This window comes from Giraffa tippelskirchi, chromosome 9 (genome assembly GCF_054371585.1).
Source record: "Giraffa tippelskirchi isolate mGirTip1 chromosome 9, T2T-mGirTip1v1.2.pri, whole genome shotgun sequence".
Classification (NCBI taxonomy): domain Eukaryota; kingdom Metazoa; phylum Chordata; class Mammalia; order Artiodactyla; family Giraffidae; genus Giraffa; species Giraffa tippelskirchi.
In genome coordinates, this window is record NC_137283.1 from 22,524,081 (window position 1) to 22,545,381 (window position 21,301).

Below are 21,301 nucleotides of genomic sequence, written 5' to 3' on the forward strand. Positions count from 1 at the left end.
AGAACTCAATTTGATTTCAAAATGCCTATCCAGTGAAATCCCTTTCTGGATTCCAAATTGATACCCTAACTGGGTTTCCAAGACAGGCTCAATGGATGACCACGTGCTAGAGGCTTTACATTTGTGTTCTGTTTGGATCAATGCCGATGATTTGATTGGAATAGGAGCAGCTGCACAGAAAGAGTCTATGGGGTGAGAGAGATTTGTCACACTCCACTCTGATAAGAACTAAATTTGGACAGTATGCATTTTGAAATGTTCGTGGTACCACATTAAATTGCTACCAAGTAGGAGCAATTACCAAGGATTAACACGAGCTCCAAGTCAAATTTTGAATAAAGGAAAGCAGAGAGCTTTAGAAATAAATAAATAAATCAGGAGGAGGGATAACAAAACATTTCCCTTGTCAGGTAGGTTTACAGCTTGACGGCAGCAGGAAAAATAGGTCCTTTGTGGGTGTGTTCACATTAATATCCATCCCTCAACACATCAGCCTATATCTTCCCCTCTGCTACCTACACATCACTGCCCCCACCCTCCCCTTCCCCACCCAGAACAACCCAGGGGATGATAATTAGGCAGCAAACAGGGTTTTACACAATGGTATTTTGAACAATCCTTCTGAAAAACCTTGAATGCAAATCTCCCAGCTTATGGGCTTAATACCAAGAAGGTCAACAAATGATAAACTGGAATCACTACCTTACCATAGAAAGTTAACTGTCCTTTTGCTACGTTTTTCCCTCTTGAATTCTCAGCCACACATTCATACAAGCCAGCATCCTCCTGCTGAAAATTGGGGATTTCAAGAATCCCATTGGACTTGTGTCTTCTGGCTTTGGTTGCTATCGGCTTTCCATCAGCTCTTCTCCAGATAATAGTTGGTACTGGACTGGTGGCAAGAAGAAAAGGGAGTGAATCATGTTAGAGAAACTTTCTTTTACTTGAATCTATGCTCATTACAATCCTTTCCTTCTTGGTTCCAAACATTATATAGCTGGCACTAGACAGTGTTCCCCAAAAGTCATTTATTCATGTATCACTATTATGATTTCAGTGATACTCACATCTCTCGTACTATTATGTACTCTGTTTTCTTTAGAGATTGAACCCAGGTCTCCCACATTGCAGGCAGATTCTTTGCCAGCTGAGCCACCAGGGAAGCCCTTAAAATCAAATAACCTTTCTTAACCTTAAAGAAGGTATTCCATATAATATACAATATTACCAATGAAATAAAAACAGATTTTTATATGCTTCTTACATTTTTTCCAGTGCATCTATTTAAGATCCTAAATATGAAAATTTTAAAAAGTCCATACACAATGTGGAGAATTAAAAATGCCTTCCACTAAGATGTGGTCCAGAACCCCTTCCGCTTGAACCAGGTGGCTTCTATGACTTGAAATAAGACAGAAGTGATGTGGTGTCAGTTTCAAGGCTCAGTGGATAAGAAACTGGCAGCTTCACTTTTTGCCTCTTGGAACACCCTCTGTGGGCCCTTACCAACTTCTAGCAATCCATTAGGAGGGTGGTTTGGGGAAAGTTATCTTAAAATAGCGAGATAAGGAAAGAGGCAACCTGTGGGGACTTTAAGTACTCTCAAGGCATCTATCATCCTGCAGCCGAAAGTGTTAGAATGCATCTTAAATTGCAAGGGCATCACTAAATCTGCAGATCAATGGTTTAGTGAGCTAACCATAGCTTTTGAGTTGCGGCTTCCTAGCAGGGGATACAATTATTTATCTATTTATTTTTCCCAAAGGCACACACAGACAAGAAACTAGACTAAAGACTTGCTAATCTTCTCTGGGAAACCTGAGATGGTATTTAAAAAATTAGAGCCATCAACTTGACTATACTTGTTTTATAGCAATTTAAGTTCATTAGGCAGAAACTAACTCAAAATATGGAAAGGGCTCTATCAAAAGTACATTATGGATATCTTTACGTGTGATGAGATAGACAGTTAAAACGTGCCAGTACAAATAGCTGTTCTTAGATATAGTCTTTCTGCTCTTAAGTGGGCCGTGATGATGTGTTTCTGCAGCTGCATGTGTGTACCCAAACACTTCTGTGTAGACTGGAGGAGCCCAATTTGGGTCCTTTGTTTTCATTCTAGTGCCATTCAAGTAGTGTGAATGGAGTTTAATTCATACTCCTTTTGAAAGTGGGAACAACATAAATTTTGCTGTCTTTCTCCATAGATTTTTCAAGGTGTCACCTTGCAGAACTCACCAAACACATTCCTATACCATCTAGTTACGTTCTTTCATCTTTTCTTTGCATTAAGTTTCCTAAAATATATATATATATATATATATATATATATAAATGGGCTCCCCAGTGGCTGAGTGGTAAAGAATCTGCCTGCAATGCAGGAGATGCGGGTTCGATCCCTGGGTCTGGAAGATCTCCTGGAGGAGGGCATGGCAACCCACTCCCATATTTTTGCCTGGAGAATCCCATGGACAGAGGAGTCTGGTGGGCTATAGTCCATGGAGTCACAAAGAGTCAGACATGACTGAAGCAACTGAGCATATATAAAATAAAAAATGGGACCATTTTCGACTATTTAGCAATCTAGTTTTAGTCTCTTAGTGATAAATAATGAGCATTTTCCAGGTCTTATATGTTGTTTTACAACTTGACTTTTAATGTTAGTACAGTGTTCAATCCTACAGCTATGTCATAATTTATTTAATGGAGTAAGTTTTCAGAACATAAAAAATGAGCGCTGTATTTTGCGGCCCGCAAGTAAAGATACTACTGTAGGGTATATTGCCCTGACTTGAAAACAGGAAAACCAAAAGAATCCTTTCTTTAGAACTAAAAATAAAATTGAAAAAAATGGAACAACTTTCTTGCATGGTTGCTGTGAAATACAAAATTATATGAATACAGATTATTTGCTAAAACAGAAGCTGAGCAAAAGTTAGTGTCCTGCCTTAGCCAACATCTGGGCCCAGGAAAAGGGTGAGGTGTTGGCAGTGGGTTAGCTGGATAAATGAGTTTGGCCACAGAGATTCACATGCATCATTAAAGTGCACTGATGACTAAAAATTCTTATTTCAGGTGAAAGTTTTTAATCACTCATGCCAAACCTTTTCTGCAGGGTTACTGGCAAAATCTTAACTGATCTATTTTTCATTTTCTTTATGTCCTCTGACAGACACTCTAGGGAAAATTTAACTGGTTCCCAAGTAGGCTTAACTGAGAAAACTCCACAGGTTGAATAATAAAGTTGTGAATAATTTTCAGATGACTCTGTAAAACAGAGACTCCTTAGAGAATATCAGGTCTTGTCAATCTCTAGCCAAAGTAGAAAGAAGATGCTATTGGTTATACATGGAATCTAAAATATGACACAAATGAACTTATCTGAGAGTCCCTTGGATTGCAAGCAGACCAAACCAGTCAATTGTGAAGGAAATCAGTCCTGAATAATTATTGAAAGGACTGATGCTGAAGCTGAAGCTCCAAAACTTTGGCCACCTGATGCAAAAACTGACTCATTGGAAAAGACCCTGATGCTGGGAAGGATTGGCGGCAGGAGGAGAAGGGGACGACAGAGGATGAGATGGTTGGACGGCATCACTGACTCGATGGACATAAATTTGAGCAAGCTCCGGGAGTTGGTGAAGCCTGGTGTGCTGCAGTCCATGGGGTCACAAAGAGTCGGACACGACTGAATGACTGAACTGAACTGATGAAACAGAAACAGACTCACAAACATAGAGAACAGTCTTATGGTTGACAAGGGGGAGGGAGTTGGGGGAGGGGTAGATTGAAAGTTTGGGATTAGCAGATGCAAACGATTATATAGAGAATGAATAAACAACAAGGTCCTACTGTATATCACAGGGAACTATATTCAATATCCAGTGATAAACCATAATGGAAAATAACATGAAAAAGAAAGTATATATGTATCAATGAATCACTCTGCTATAGGGCAAAAATTAACACAACATTGTAAATCGACTATACTTCAATAAAATAAATTTTAACAAAAAAACTAGAAAGAAAAGACTTTCAATTTAAAAAGGAATACAAGAGAAGTTTGATGCATACTCTGTAGGCTGGGACCCAAATGAAAGTCTACCTTTTTCCAAACAGTCAACTTCACTGTACCTCAGACGAAGGCCATTGTTTTCCTGTAATTCTGGGTCAGACAACATGTACATTACAGGTTATTGTAATAGAATGAAACACTTTCAGAACTGCCCATTCTCCTCTCCTTCGTGGCCATGTCCATAGTGGCAGCAAACTCCTCTCACGCCATGCCACATCCCTTCTCCATGGTGAGAGGACAGAATCAAAGATGCACATACAGAATCACAGTGAGAGAGGCTTGGCTTGCTTTTCAGTTACTTCATAAACCATTACTACGAACAGTGCAAAGAAATTTCTTTACTTGCCCAAGCTGGAGGGAGGACAATGGAGGAGAGAAACTAGAACTTACTTTCCTAATGCAAAGCATTCCAGCTTCACCGTTGTTCCCTTTGCGGTCGGGACCATTTCTGGAAACTGCACTTCTATTTTTGGTTCATATTCGCCCATCACCCCTGTGAATAAACAAAGGAGCTAAGCCTTGGAGATTCTTTTAAGACATACACAAGTATTTTTGTGTTAATGCAGGATGTTCCTATACATCACTGTGTGTGCAATTAATCCCTTCATTTAAAGAGGCTCCTATTTCCAACAGCCGTGAATCGTGGCTTCTTTCCCAGTTTTGCTGGAGGAAATGTGTATTCCAGAACCACACCATCTGCCTAGGATTACATTCTCCATGCAGACAACTCTGCTTCTCAAAAACACTTTGTTAAAAATGTAGTCACGGAAGAAAAAAGTGGGGGGGGGGAGGTTAAGTCCTAGTCACCATTAATACCACATTATTATTATTATTTTTTTTGGAAACATACTGCAGAAAATTTAAAATATGTTAAAAAAAATATGTGCATGCTTTAGTTGTGTCTCTATAAAGAACATTTCTGAGTAAATCAGTTTATAACCACAAATTATCTTTCGCTTTTGAAGGCCAATCTGAATGAGTCATAAATTGGTATATGCAAGGTTAACAGAAAATTCATATATTTTTATTATATTCTGAAACAATGATAAAAGAATAATACGAAGTAAATATAGGAAATAGCCTGCAAGTGATACCCACCCGGAGAAGGCAATGGCACCCCACTCCAGTACACTTGCCTGGAAAATCCCATGGACGGAGGAGCCTGGTAGGCTACAGTCCATGGGGTCGCTAAGAGTCAGACACGACTGAGCGACTTCACTTTTACTTTTCCCTTTCATGCACTGGAGAAGGAAATGGCAACCCACTCCAGTATTCTTGCCTGGAGAATCCTAGGGACGGCGGAGCCTGGTGGGCTGCCGTCTATAGGGTCGCAAAGAGTCGGACACGACTAAAGCGACATAGCAGCAGCAGCAGCAGATACCCACCTTGCCAATGGTAATTTTACCCTGAAGGTCCTATTTTCTCACTTTCTGATATCTCAAAAAATTACTGTACAATCATAGCCAAGGTAGCAAAGCCTAACAAATTAAGTCCATGCTTTATAACTAAATGCTTATGAATTATTTCTCATCAATTATTCTTAATGCTGTCTACCACTACTCTAGTTGTTTTGATACATTCATTTCTGTTCAATTTCTAGTCATTTTAAAACATGATAGGATCCTCCATTTCATCTCTTCTTTAGTTTTCCTACAGTTAGAGAAAAAAGAGATCGAAGGATTCAGATGAAAAGATTAAAAGTAAGGTATGGATGGGGACAGGAACAATGGCTCAGAGAAACAATACTATGTGTTTTGCAGAGGTGACCCTCTTTATCTGCAGCTTCATAGCCTGAGAAACAGCAAGGGAATTTCTTCAATGTGCAAAAAAGAAAAAGTCAGCTCCTAGTGTCAGATGATCTAACAGTCTAGCTAGATTTGTTGGGATGTATGTCATCAGAAGTGCAAAGCTGAACATAGTCATTTTGTTATTTTCTTTTCATAGACTGACAGAGGATTGGCTATGGAAGGCATCTCTGAGATAATTTGGTTCAGCAATTTTTTTTAATAACATTTTTTTTTGGCCATGCCACATAGCATGTGGGATTTTTAGTTCCCTGACTAGGGATAGAAACTATACCCCCTGCCTTGGAAGCATGGGGTCTTAACCACTGGACCACCAGTGAAGTCCCAGTTCAGCGTTCTTAATATTGACATTCACAGATGTACACTTCTGCAGAAAGGACCTATACCTAGCAACAACCTGTTCTAAAAAGAACCCTAAACTCTCCACCAAAATGGAAATCACAGTTCTAGTCTCTGTCCTCTACAAGCAAGCCTGTAATCTCAAAAGGGTTAAACAGTTTGTCTTTAGTTTCACAACAGACCAGTTGTGAAATTAAAGGGTTGCAACCCTGGTCCCTGATTTCTGGTCTAAATCTTTTCCTATGGCCTCTCACCACTGCAGGAGTAACACTCCCAAACTAAATTCAAATATACTAAATCCATGTGTGACACACTCAGATACAAAACCATTCTTCCCTTTTTAGCCAGTCTCTGAGTCCTTTTGCCTTTCCTAGAGCATGTGCCACACAGCTGGACCATAAAGAGATAGTGCTTACTAACACCTGCATTCACAGCCCATATAAGTGACTCATCATCCCATAAATATCAGAGGATGACTCTGAGTGCAGGGACAAGCTAACACCTTTGAGTGCTGTGTGTGTGGCTGTGCACTTTAAGAGCACTGTTAATTAAAACACAACTGCCTTGAGAGGAAGAGTTCTTTTTTTTTTTTTTTTCATCTCTCTCTCTATTTTTTGGTTGCACAGGCTTTCTCTAGTTGTATGAGCTGGGGCTACTCTTTGCTGTGGTGTGTGTGATTCTCAATGAGGCATCTTCTCTTGTGGAACACGGGCTCTGGGTGCATGGACTTCAGTAGTTGCAGCACATGGGCTCAGTAGCTTTGGTCCGTGGGCTCTAGTGCTTGCGTTCAGTAGTTGTGGGGCACAGGCTTAGCTGCTCTGTGGCGTGGAGAATCTTTTTGGACCAAGGATCGGAACTGTATCTCCTGCATTAGCAGGTGGATTCCGATCTAGGGTGCCACAAGGGAAGTCCAAGAGAAAAGGTCTTTTGTCTTCCCAGGATATCAAGACAACTTCCATTGCAGTGCCTCATGCATGGAAGGGAGATGAGATGATAAAGTTAAAATATGGGGGTCAAGGCTGTGTCAGCCATGATCAGGTTTTCCCAGTCCCCCTGTTTTATAAACACTACATACAAACCTGGTTTCTATAATCCAGCTATGAAAGATACACCAAAGATAAAAAATATCTCACACACCTTTGTCCTAAGCAATTGAAACATCACTACTTAGTGTCTGAGGCCCCCTGAACTATTAATTGCTTATCCTAAAATCTCACCCATTATGGCTTAGACTCAAAGTCCTCTCCTTCAGCGTCCTGTACCCTTTCCTCAGCACTCTCTATGCTCTAGCCCACAGCAGTCTGTAAATGACCAAAAAGTATCAAACCTCTTTTGCCTCAGCTCTCACAGTCTCCCATGACTTCTTTTTAAAAACATATAATGTAATGATTTTTAGTAAATTGACTGAGTTGGGCAATCATCACCATAATTCAATTTACAACATTTCCACCACCCATATAGTATCCTTCATGTCTGTTAACAGGTAATTCCCAGAAGCAGTTCCAGCCCCAGGCAACCACTAATCTGCTTTGTCTATAGATTTGCCTTTTCTGGGCATTACATATAAATGAAATCATATAACATATGGTCTTTTGCATTTGGCTTCTTTTACTTGGCATAATGTTATCAAACTTCACTATGGTGTGGCTTGCATCAGTGATTCCTTCCTTTTTATGCCTGTATAGTATTCTACTGTACAGAAGAAAAATATTTTAATCATCTGTTCATCAGCTATGTTAGTTTCCTAAGACTATCCTTAGAAAGAGACACAGACTAAGTTATTTCAAGCAAAATACATTTATTCTCTCACAATTTTCAAGATTAGAGGTCAGCAGGGCTGTGCTGTCTTTGGGACCATGGAGAGTACCCTTCCTTGCCTCGTCCTGGCTTGTGGTGATGGTCATCAATATTCTGGGTGTTCCATGGCTTGCAGCTCTGTCAGTCCAACCTCTGATTTGCATGACATTCTCTCCGTGGGTCTTCCCACTGTCTTCTTATAAGAGCATCAGTCACATTGGATTAAAGATTTACCCAATTCTAATATGATCTCATTTAACTAATTTATTTCCTAATAAGGTTGTATTCTTAGGTACTGGAGGTTAGGATTTCAACATATAATATCTTTTTGGGGCACATAATTCAACCCAAGTTACCAGTTAGTGGTCATTTAGGTTGCTTCTGCTTTGGCTATGGCATGGTTTGGGAATGGCATGGTTTTCACTGCTGTTTAATGAATAATGTTACCATGAACGTTCACATGCAAGTGTTTCTATGGACACTTTTATGTTTTCATTTTTCTTTTGCTCCCCATGACTTTTACATGGATGACTTTTGCTTCAAGTCTCAGCTCAAAAGCCTCCCCCTTTGAGAAGTGTTTCTGACCACATTATCTAAAATAGGTGCCTACTGTCACTCTCTGTGAATATCTTCTTTTCTTTATGTTAATTATCCTGTGTATTTCTCATCTTTAGTTCTGTCTTCCATACAGATTGTAAACCCCATGATATCAAGTAATATGTCTGTCTTTTCCATGCCAGCTTTTATCTTCGTCTCCACACTTAATAAGTGCTCAGTAAGAAAAACAACATAAAACATTTTACAAATAAACTTCTGGGCAGTCTCAAATAGCACTGCTGTTTTCTATCATGTTTATAGCTATTTATATACTTGCCATTTCTTCTGTTGTACTTTCAATTACTTGAGGAATGGAAGTACTTGTGATTTTTTCTGTTCCTCGCAAATCTCAGCTCAGTACAAGGCATATCGGGGGAAAAAAAACAAACAAACTGTAATAGGTAGGGATTTGTGAAAGGGAGTAAGGTGGGGCAATGTGGCCCTTTATACTGGGACACATAATAGTCATTAAGTCAAACATTTAAGTCTTCTCGGACATGGAAGTTGTTCTTAAGCATTACCATGGCTATTGGTCAAGTTCACTCACTTCGGACTATGTTTTACTAAACTGTGAGAAAACATAATCTGTGCAGCTTGTTTATGTGGTTACATGGAGTGATTTCTGGGTGAATACACAACGATCTCTATTTATGGCTACAGGAACTGAAAGCGAAAGTGAAAGCGAAAGTGAAAGCGAAGTCGCTCAGTCGTGTCCGACTCTTTGCGACCCCATGGACTGTAGTCTACCAGGCTCCTCTGTCCGTGGGATTTTCCAGGCAAGAATACTGGAGTGGGTTGCCATTTCCTTCTCCAAGAGATCTTCCCAACCCAGGGATTAGAACCTGGGCTTCCTGCATTGTAGGCAGACATTTTACCGTCTGAGCCACTGAGTAACAGTGTTATCAGTAATGATGAAGATTGTATTTCATTTATGGCAGTAGTTGCAGGACACAAAATTGGGATCAGAGATGGAGTGGCATGGATTCACTGCTATTTAAAAAAAAAAATAATTATATATAAAGACTGTCCTAGTATTTAAGTCATAACAAAATGAAAGAAGCCATTCTCTTCAACTACATTATGAACATTTTTTGGAACACCTGTGTAGTGTTCCATTTAATTTGCTTACATTTGGCACATGTTACATTTTTATTTGACTATTTCTTTCATTTTAACTATTTTGGCCCTTTGCTACTCTTGATTTAAAAAGCTGTTGCCTTTTATATCTTTTAAGAAACACAAGGTCCCTTAAAACAGGAGTGCATTTTTTTCTAGTCATTCCTCTGACCACCTGGACATTTTTTAACTTAACTGACCTACAGCTGCTCTGGTGATTTATAGAATAATTAGGCAAAAAGTGATGCCATTGATGAAACTGCTTCATAATCCTTTTTCTATCTTCAAACTATCTGGAAAGGTGGGAAGACAGAAAGGTCTAAGTGCGTCTACATAACCAAGGTAAAGCTGAAGTTAAAGTGCATACAATGTTGTCAGGATCAACAGGTCATATAATCTCGGCAATATTTCCTTTCTCCTGACTGAAAATATATACTGGATTGTCCAAAAAAATTGTTCACATTTTTCCCATAATATCTTATAGAAAAATCCAAAAATGTTTTGGCCAATCCAATACATTGGAGAAAACTCTTGCTTTCAATTCTAAATAGAGGCATCTATATCTACAATCTTAAACATAAGGTCAAAAAAGTTTTAATTTATTAAGATGCATTGTCAATGTTTTCTATTCATGGGAGTAAGAACTATGCCACCACCACAACAGTGAAAGCTATGTCCCTTGAAATTTGATACATGGAAGTCTCCAGGAGTTAGAGGCTTAGCTGTATTTACATTCTAATGAATTCAATCAACATTTATTTAACACCAACCATAACCATGGGGGCACAATGTTCATATCACAGACCTGATCATTATCTTCATGACATTTGTAGTTACCCTTTTCCAAATCCTTGCAGAGTAATGTGGCAAATGCAGGCAACAATTAATTGTTCATGGAATGTGTGTGCGAGTATATGCTAAGTCACTTCAGTTGTGTCTGATTCTTTGCGACCCAATGGACTGTATAGCCTGCCAGGCTCCACTGTCCATGGAATTCTCTAGGCAAGACTACTGGAATGGGTTGCCATGTTCTCCTCTAGGGGATATTCCCGATCCAGGGATGGAACCCACATCTCTTATGTCTCCTGCATTGGCAGCCGGGTTCTTTACCACTAGCGTCACCTGGCTCAGAAAGTTGATGGAATCAGTTCAGTCACTTCAGTCGCTTAGTTGTGCCCGACTCTTTGCGACCCCATGGATTGCAGCATGCCAGCCTTTCCTGTCTATCACCAACTCCAGGAGCTTGCTCAAACTCATGTCCATTGAGTTAGTGATGCCAATCAACCATCTCAACCTCTGTTGTCCCCTTCTCCTCCTGCCTTTCCCAGCATCAGGGTCTCTTCTAATGAGTCATTTCTTCACATCAGGTGGTCAAAGTATTGGAGCTTCAGCTTCAGCATCAGTCCTTCCAATGAATATTCAGGACTGATTTCCTTTAGGATTGACTGGTTTCATCTCCTTCCATGGTTTATGGAATAACCATGTTTATTTTTTTAAGGAAGGCACGCTATAAATTTCTAGGTGCTTTTTCCAAAACCAGTGTTGCCTGGAGAATCCCATGGATGGAGGAGCCTGGTAGGCTGCAGTCCATGGGGTCGCTGGGAGTCGGACACAGCTGAGCGACTTCCCTTTCACTTTTCTCTTTCCTGCATTGGAGAAGGAAATGGCAACCCACTCCAGTGTTCTTGCCTGGAGAATCCCAGGGACGGGGGAGCCTGGTGGGCTGCCATCTATGGGGTCGCACAGAGTCGGACACGACTGAAGTGACTTAGCAGCAGCAGCAACCTTTATATCACCTGGAGGACGCGAGTGTCTGAATTAGTAAGCTGACATGGGGCCTGAGAATGTTCATTTCTCACAAGTTCCCAGCTGATGCTGATGCTGTCTTCCAGGGAACTTCTGCAGCAACCATGAGGGGTTAAGCTTTGGACCAAACGGTAACAGACATCATGGACTAGTCACTGGGAGATGACAAGTAAGTGCATCCCACCAGTGACAAAGCCAATCATGAGCCTGGATTCTGCAGACAACCCTTGTGGCAATGACTGCCCTCCTTTCAAAACTGGAAAAACTGTTAACGCTGATGCTGATGTCTGTGAGAACCAGAATGTGACAAAATAACCACCAAATTGCAGACTATAAAAGAGAAATCAGCCACACACCATGCTTGTTTAACTACAATTTGCAGAGCACTGTCTTGGCAGAAGGAGGCTAGTTTGTAGAAATTTGTGCCATAAGATTTTGCCAACATCTGCCTTAGCTGGAATCTATGCTTGTAAATTAAACCACAGAAGGGACTTTTACCAGCTTCCACAGAGTGGGACTTCCTACTGAGGAAAAACTGCAAAAGACTGTCTTATGTAGAGCTCCCACATGGTTGTTCTTGAGGAATTAAGTCATATGATATAAAATCCATTCCTCTAAAAATATTTGGAAATATCTGATTAGGCATACTAATTTCTTTGGCTTAGTTCAGAACTGTATTCTTTCAGGAAAGCCTTGTTTTGCCCTGGGTTGAAGAAGACACTGTAGGATCGAGGGGACTGTCCACGGAATCTCCGTCAGTACTCATTCCCTGATCACTGAATTCCCCTGAGTTAGAGCCAACAATTGTGCAAACAAGAACTTCCCCAGTGCTGGAAAAGAAGAATAAGACACTGGAAGGTTGTCTATCACTTGTTACATGAGGGGTTTAAATGTGACTTCAAAAACCTGAGAAGGACTCCCCTCATGGTCCAGTGGCTAAGACTCCATGCTCCCAATACAGAGGGCCCACCTGGTCGGGAAACTAGATCCTACATGCTACAACTAAAGATCCTGCAAGCTGCAACTAAGACCAGGCATAGCCATAAATAAATAAACAAACAAATACATACACACACACACACACATATATATTTAAGAGAAACCTGTGAAAGGTGAAAACAAACCCCACTATTTGACCTAATTCAAACCTGCATCTCTTTCCTTACTTCTCAACAGTTACAGTACAGAGATAATCTGAGCCATTGCAGCAAGAGAGCTTCCCTGGTGGCTCAGATGGTAAAGAATCTGCCTGCAATGCAGGAGACCTGGGTTCAATTCTTGGGTTCAAGAAAGCTGGATCCTCTGAAAGCAGAGTAGCTATTTATCTGTGCTTGCCTGGGACAGTCCTGATTTGTAACAAGTCCTGAAGTAGTTTGCTAAGAGGTTCCAGTTTGGGCAATTAATTGTAAATCTACCATCTTTTAGGTGAAAGAAAGCCAATTTTTGTCTTTTTGTGACGAAGTATGTTTATATTCTTACTACTAAAAGTTCTTTCTACTATGAACTAAACTCTCTCTCCCTCTAATTTGTATACTGTGGTCCTAGTTCAAGTCTTTGGAGCCACAAAGAACAAGTCTTGATGGACAGTCTTTGAGTATTTAAAGATATTATCGTGTGGTCAGAGATTGGCAAAGTTAATAATAATTTGTACAAAGAGACAGCAAGGATTTTATTTAGGTTTTGTGAGACACGCAATCTCTGATTCAACTCTTCCATGTAGCTAGAAAGTATCCATAGACAATTTGTAAACAAATAGACATGGCTATATTCCAGTAAGATTTTATTTACAAAAATGGTGGTGGGTCGTGTGTAGCCCATGAACTAAGGGTTGGCTAGGTACAGGGCTTAGAAGAAATGGGGAAGATAGCAAAGTTTGAGACAGTCAACAGAATTAACAAATTATAGAACTAACAAGATTTCACCAAATTTGCCAAGCTCAATCACTTACAAATAAAATAGAGAATGTGATTAAAAATAAGATATCATTAACAATAGTAACACAAATTACAGATAATCTAGGAGTTAAGTAAAAATACCTAACATTTCTATGGAGAAAAATGTTAAACTTTATTTACAAAAGCAGGCCACGGACAAGATCTGCCTAGAGGAGGAAGCTTGCCAACTCATGGTTTAAGCAAATACTGTGTCCACTTCTTGGAATTCTTATCCTCCCTGTTAGATGGAAGCTTGAGCTGATTTCCAAGACCAAGCCAGGCTTCCTTACATGCAGATCTTGATTATATGCATAATCACATGGTACCTTCACTGGTCCTCAACAGGTCTGATCAGAATTCTCAACCTTAAATAATCCTGCCTTAATTCTCCATCCTCCCCAAACTGGCCCCATTCCTGCCTCAGTATGTAATTAGGCTCCTAAGCCAGAACACCATCTAAGAGGACATAGAAAGACTTTTGCATCCCTAGTGACAAGTATAAAACTGGCACTCAATGAAGATTTCTTGGTTAAGTTCGGTTCAGTTCAGTCACGCAGTCATGTCCAACTATTTGCAACTCCATGAACTGTAGCACGCCAGGCTTCCCTGTCCATCACCAACTCCCAGAGCTTACTCAAACACATGTCCATCAAGTCAGTGCTGCCATCCAACCATATCATTCTCTGTCGTCCCCTTCTCCTTCCGCCTTCAATCTTTCCCAGCATCAGGGTCTTTTCCAGTCAGTCAGTTCTTCACATCGGGCGGCCAAAGTATTGGAGTTTCAGCTTCAGCATCAGTCCTTCCAATGAATATTCAGGACTGATTTCCTTTAGGATGGACTCGTTGGATCTCCTTGCGGTCCAAGGGACTCTCAAGAGTCTTCTCCAACACCACAGTTCAAAAGCATCAATTCTTCAGTGCTCAGCTTTCTTTATGGCCCAACTCTCACACCGATACATGACTACTGGAAAAACCACAGCTTTGACTAGATGGACCTTTGTCGGCAAAGTAATGTCTCTGCTTTTTAATATGCTGTCTAGGTTGGTCATACCATTTTTTCCAAGGAGCAAGCGTCTGCTAATTTCATGGCTTCAATCACCATCAGCAGTGATTTTGGAGCCTCAAAAAATAAAGTCTGACATAGTTTCCACTGTTTCCCCATCTATTTCCCATGAAGTGATGGGACCAGATGCCATGATCTTAGTTTTCTGAATGTTGAACTTTAAGCCAACTTTTTCACTCTCCTCTCTCATCTTCATCAAGAGGCTCTTTAGTTCTTCTTCACTTTCTGCCATAAGGGTGTTGTTATCTGCATATCTGAGGTTATTGATATTTCTCCCGGCAATCTTGATTCCAGCTTGTGTTTCTTCCAGCCCAGTGTTTCTCATGATGTACTCTGCATATACGTTAAATAAGCAGGGTGACAATATACAGCCTTGACGTACTCCTTTTCCTATTTGGAACCAGTCTGTTGTTCCATGTCCAGTTCGAACTGTTGCTTCCTGACCTGCATACATGTTTCTCAAGAGACAGGTCAGATGGTCTGGTATTCCCATCTCTTTCAGAATTGTCCACAGTTTATTGTGATCCACACAGTCAAAGGCTTTGGCATAGTCAATAAAGCAGAAATAGATGTTTTTTCTGCAACTCTCGCTTTTTTGATGATCCAGCAGATGTTGGCAATTTGATCTCTGGTTCCTCTGCCTTTTCTAAAACCAGCTTGAAAATCTGGAAGTTCACGGTTCACGTATTGCTGAAGCCTGGCTTGGAGAATTTTGAGCATTGCTTTACTACCATGTGAGATGAGTGCAATTGTGCGGTAGTTTGAGCATTCTTTGGCATTGCCTTTCTTTGGGATTGGAACGAAAACTGACCTTTTCCAGTCCTGTGGCCACTGCTGAGTTTTCCAAATTTGCTAGATGTTGGCAATTTGATCTGTGGTTCCTCTGCCTTTTCTAAATCCAGCTTGAACACCTGGTAGCTCCTGGTTCATGTACTGTTGAAGCCTGGCTTGGAGAATTTTGAGCATTACTTTGCTAGTGTGTGAAATGAGTGCAATTGTGTGGTAATTTGAACATTTTTGGCATTGCCTTTCTTTGGGATTGGAATGAAAACTGACCTTTTCCAGTCCTGTGGCCACTGCTGAGCTTTCCAAATTTGTTGGCATATTGAGTGCAGCACTTTTATAGCATTATTTTTAGGGTTTTAAATTGCTCAACTGGAATTCTATCACCTTCATTAGCTTTGTTTGTAGTGATGCTTCCCGAGGCCCACTTGACTTCATATTCCAGGATGTCTGGCTCTAGGTGAGTGATTACACCATTGTGGTTATCTGGGTCATGAAGATCTTTCTTGTATAGTTCTTCTGTGTATTCTTGCCACCTCTTCTTAATATCTTCTGCTTCTGTTAGGTCCATACCATTTCTGTTCTTTATTATGCCCATCTTTGCATGAAATGTTCCCTTGGTATCTCTAATTTTCTTGAAGAGATCTCTAGTCTTTCCCATTCTATTGTTTTCCTCTATTTCTTTGCACTGATCACTGAGGGAGGCTTTCTTATCTCTCCTTTCTATTCTTTGGAACTCTGCATTCAAATGGGTATATCTTTCCTTTTCTCCTTTGCTTTTTGCTTCTCCTCTTTTCACAGTTATTTGTAAGGTCTCCTCAGACAACCATTTGGCCTTTTTGCATTTCTTTTTCTTGTAGATGGTCTTGATCACTGCCTCCTGTACAATGTCACGAACCTCCGTCCATAGTTCTTCAGGCACTCTGTCTATCAGATCTAATGTCTTGAATCTGTTTGTCACTCCCACTGTATAATCATAAGGGATTTGATTTAGGTCGTACCTGAATGGTCTAATGGTTTTTCCCCACTTTCTTCAATTTAAGTATGAGTTTTGCAATAAGGAGTTCATGATCTGAACCACAGTCAGCTCCTGGTCTTGTTTTTGCTGACTGTATAGAGCTTCTCCATCTTTGGCTGCAAAGAATATAATCAATCTGATTTTGGTATTGACCATCTGGTGATGTCCATGTGTAGATTCTTCTCTTGTGTTGTTGGAAGAGGGTGTTTGCTATGACCAGTGCGTTCTCTTGGCAAAATTCTGTTAACCTTTGCCTTGCTTCATTGTGTACTCCAAGGCCAAACTTACCTTTTACTCCAGGTATCTCTTGATTTTCTACTTTTGCATTCCAGCCCCCTATAATGAAAAGGACATCCTTTTTGGGTGTTAGTTCTAGAAGGTCTTGTAGGTCTTCATAGAACTATTCGACTTCAGCTTCTTCAGCATGACTGGTTGGGGCATAGACTTGGATTACTGTGATATTGAATGGTTTGCCTTGGAAACGAATAGAGATCATTCTGTCGCTTTTGAGATTGCACCCAAGTACTGCATTTCAGATTCTTTCGTTGACTATGAGGACTACTCCATTTCTCGTAAGGGATCTTGCTCTCAGTAGTAGATATAACGGTCATCTGAGTTAATTCACCCATTGCAGTCCATTTTAGTTCACTGATTCCTAAAATGTCAATGTTTCTTGGTCAAAGGCATCATCAAATGAATGCCCAGGTCATCTCTATTCTAGGCTGGACATCTCTCCTGTCCTCCTTCATTTGAAATCCCTATCTATAAATGTGTTTCCTGGAACTCAATTCAATAATTCCAATAAGAATGAAACTTTAGACCTTTCATGAATTTGTAGTTGTCTAAGACAGTAGACTCCCAGGGGCCCTGACCACATCTTTTTATTTTATAGTGTCAAACACACAATGGGTACTTAACAGATGCTTTCTAACTGACTAGTGAAGTGACCATCCACAAGCTTTGGCCCCATGGACCTGTAATGAATCTGACTACACCCGAGGTTTAGAGCTGACTCAAAGTTCTGAAGTTTGTCAAGGCTTCAAAATATTCCAACCATTAAGACACTATTAAATCAGATTAGCAGTGGCAGTTTAGCAAAATATCTCACATCCTTTAGTCATTTAGATGTTTTTCTCACAAAACATGTTTTACACCCAATGATCCTCAAATGTGGTATTGTCAGAGAATTAAATGCAAGATATGATTGCTGTGACAATACTACAGAAAAGATGTAATTAGAAATGAGAGTTAAATAAAGAAATGTGTTTGAGGATCTTAGGTAATATAAAAATCTTGTGCAAGTCAAGGACACATCTCTGCTTGTTCCCAGGCAGAAGATTTGTCCTTCTCAGTCTAAAGGTTAAGTCATCAAAAAGTGTTGTAGATCAAGTTTGCAATCAAAAAAATGATCCTCTTAATGACTAGTTTTTTTAATCTGACAGCTAGGCTAATTAAATGGCCTAAAATTGAAGCAGATCTATTCAAGAAGACAACATCATGTCTGTTAATGTTCACTTGAGGATCTAACCCAATTTGGGGCAATATTAGGAAAGTTTACTATGAACAGATGGTAGTATCATAATGAAGAATACATTACACTACACAGATAACCCAGAATGCTCTGGAATATTCTAGTTTTCTCTTTCACACTTTTCAGTCATTGATCTTAAATCTGGCAATTTGAAGCAAATGTAGTCTTCTGAGTCACTAGGAGATCTAATGGTCATTGAGGTCAAGGTTCACAAAATGGTCCGTGATGGCCTGAAAAAGTGAATGCACCTAGTTTTGTACTAGGATTCATTGTTAGTGCTAGGAAGAAATCTAATCCAATGAACAGCATCTGTGTATTGAGCTGTGTTTGATATCATGTGGCCTGTGCAAATGCTGAGACTGGAATAAAGTAAGGTAAAAGTTGTGACTGGAATCTCAGATGATAATGCAAAAGAACGCTTAGACATAACTTATTACAAATCACTCATTTTTATAGCTAAGAATACTGAGGACAAACGAGGTGACAGGTTTTGTCTCATGCAAGTCAGTGGCAGATCTGGGAGCACACCCCAGAATCCTATGGCTGTTTTCCTTCTTGATTTTTAGTGCTACACTTCTTTCCCTGCATCCCAAGTGACACCACAACAAACAAGACAAAGCTGGTTGGCATCAATCATGGGCACTCTTAATCCTATGTTCAGCACATCTATTTCTGTCCTACCTCAGGCTGCTCTGAAACTCTAGGCTGCTGGGGTTATCAGCTGGTCTCCTGTCCAAGAGGTTAAAATTTGATGTACACTGAAAACAATAAATACTTCAGTGCTGAAGGATTCAAAACTTTGCTTTGAATGCAAACTTTTCGTGGGTAAATTATATAAAGCTTGGGGAAATGGGTCAGGGCTTAGAAAAATATGGTCAGCTATTTTGGTTATATTGAAAACACAAATTTTTAATAATTTAAATTTAAAGTGAAGCATAATAACATTCAAAAAATGGTTTAATTTTAACTTCAAAAGACAATATGTTTTGTGTATATAAACACATGTATATTTCTACACACACATCCTACATGCATAAGTTTATCAATGTACATAAATATGGGAAAGGAGAAGGGAAAGAAAGAGACACAGAGAGTGAATTTGAAATTATAAGATAGGAAAAATTCAGTGTTTCCTATTCCCTAGCAGCTCTTCTATTGAGAGTTCTAATTAGGGATAATATTCAAAAACATTCAACAAACAATGTGCAAAGCAAGGATCCATCAGATACACACTGGGTGTAAACTGTTCAACATTTGCCTTGGTTCTAATAAGCAAAATAAGGAATCGCCAAACCAATCGCTAGCTGGTCTCAAGGGAAACACAGAAAAAAGGCAAGGGCCATAAAGTAAATTTTCATGCTCAGTTACGTACCTGTGCATGTCAAGTACATAAACAACCTCACAGACATGATCTCATTTTCCCAAGACTGTCCTAAATCTCTGCTAGTTTCCCCCCCCCCATCTTTAGCCATTTTAGAGCAAGTTAGGGGTAATGACTAAAGACAGAAAAAAATAGCTATTATGATTATCATATAAATCTATGATTTCTTTCATAGTTATGCTGCTATGGTATGGGTAGCCCATTACCTTTGTTTATGGAAATAAGATGTACAATTCTTTGAAATCTGTGTAGGAAACACATGAGAGAGCAAACTCATGGTCATTAATAACTAGCAGTTAGGCTAATATTGATGCATGGACTAGTTTAGTATCTCTGGTAAAAATAATTATGATCTATTTTTCTCGATGAAATATTTTTCTTTCATGGTACCCAAGCAACAGGTGCCCTCTCCTGTATGACAGGTTATATTATTGTTTCAAGCAAATTTTAAAATACCTAGATAAATAAATAAAAACTCTGATATAAAATTCTCTCACATTTGTCTAGCTCTCAGTTTTACACTACTGTCTGGAGATGAACACTACACATAACATACAGTTATTTTGGATTTCCAAAATAAAAATTTCAAAAATCATAACATACATAGGTGAATCTAGAGACCCAAAAAGCTTTTCTGAACCTCAATTAAATAGCATAGTGATCGGGGGCCAAGAGTTTGATCCCACTGCTGTTTTGACTTATTTCTCTCATCCTCAGGTTCCTTCTTTCTGGCAGAATAAGAATAAATTGGGAGATCTCTAAGTGCCTTTTAGGCCCAATAAACTGTAGTTATCCATTTCATCAAACATTAAAAAAAAAATTTGAAAGGTTTCTATTCACTGCAGAAAAATGAGAAAACACAGAGAAGCAGAAAGAAAAAAATTAAGAACTGAACATTTTACTACTAACTGTTGACTGCTTTAAAGTTTATGACTGTTAGCATTATGGAGAGTTGGATTTCGGTTTTCTCATTATCCGCATTTCTAAAACAAGGATAATGCTATCCACTTGCTCTGTACAGTCTGGTTTTTAAAAGTATAACTCGTGGAGCATATCTCAGGGAAGTTCTTGACGCCGTACTGCTGTTTTGTCACTGTTCAAAGCACTTCACACATAATTTCACACGCAGAGTGAGCTCTGAGGTAGGTACTGCTATCCTCATTTGACTGATGACAACACAGCACAGTGAGGTTGTTCAAGGGATGGTCAAGGTCACATCCCTGATGAACGGTGGGGCTGGATTCCACTCAGGGAACCTGGCTTACCTCCACACCACCCTGCTCTCCATGTCAGTCATTGATCTGAGATGTAGGAAGGCGTGAGGCATGTGCAGAGTTGAGGAAAAAGGAACAGCAAGTACAAAACCCTTGCAGAACCTCCGTGTATTAGGGGTTAGGACCTAAAGAGGGTTAGTGGGATCAACATGGGACACATCACCCTTGATTTCCAACTGGAACGTGGGTCGACAGTAGTTGTCCACTGTTCACTTTTTTCTGACTCACTGTAACCTTTGGGACTGGAAACAAGCCCAGTCTAGATTGCTTAGCTGAAACTCCAGGAAAACAAACAAACAAACAAACCTGAATATTGAGGATATCTAGTTCTTTAAGCTACATTTGTCTACATCTGCACTCCGTCAGGGAAATGGTCAGCCATGTCAATTAGTGCAGTGCAGGCAACAAGCTCCCTTGCCTTGCTTATTCATATTTCAGAGACAGAAGGAGGATATGAAATTCTGAGTGAGCTTCAATTACCAAGATGCTTGTACAAACTCCATACTTACCTTGTGCTTGCCAGTCTAATATACAGTCACTAACTACCAGACTGCACAAAATGATAATTTCATTGATTTTACTCTCATAGCATATATTTTCACAAGAATGCCATTTTTATTTTGCAATCTTTTCTTGATTTATATTTCCCCTTTTCTCTTACCTCCAGAAAAGAGGTAATGAAATTATCTATTTTGAGCCCAGTAATGCAGTTTGAGTATCCATTTTATGTACTGCTGCCTAAATGGGAAAGATATACTATGAATTTTCACCAACAACTCTCA

General features: G+C 39.7%; 1 protein-coding gene across 1 annotated transcript in view; it reads right to left on the minus strand.

Moving 5' to 3' along the window:
• Positions 1 to 21,301, minus strand: part of CNTN4 (contactin 4) — a 1,007,382-nt gene that overhangs the window by 187,986 nt on the left and 798,095 nt on the right. The window contains exons 9-10 of the mRNA XM_081528227.1: positions 4,466 to 4,568; positions 708 to 892 (exon numbers count right to left, since the gene is read on the minus strand). Of these exons, the coding sequence (XP_081384353.1) occupies positions 708 to 892; positions 4,466 to 4,568 (288 nt within the window). The remainder of the gene's footprint in view (positions 1 to 707; positions 893 to 4,465; positions 4,569 to 21,301) is intronic.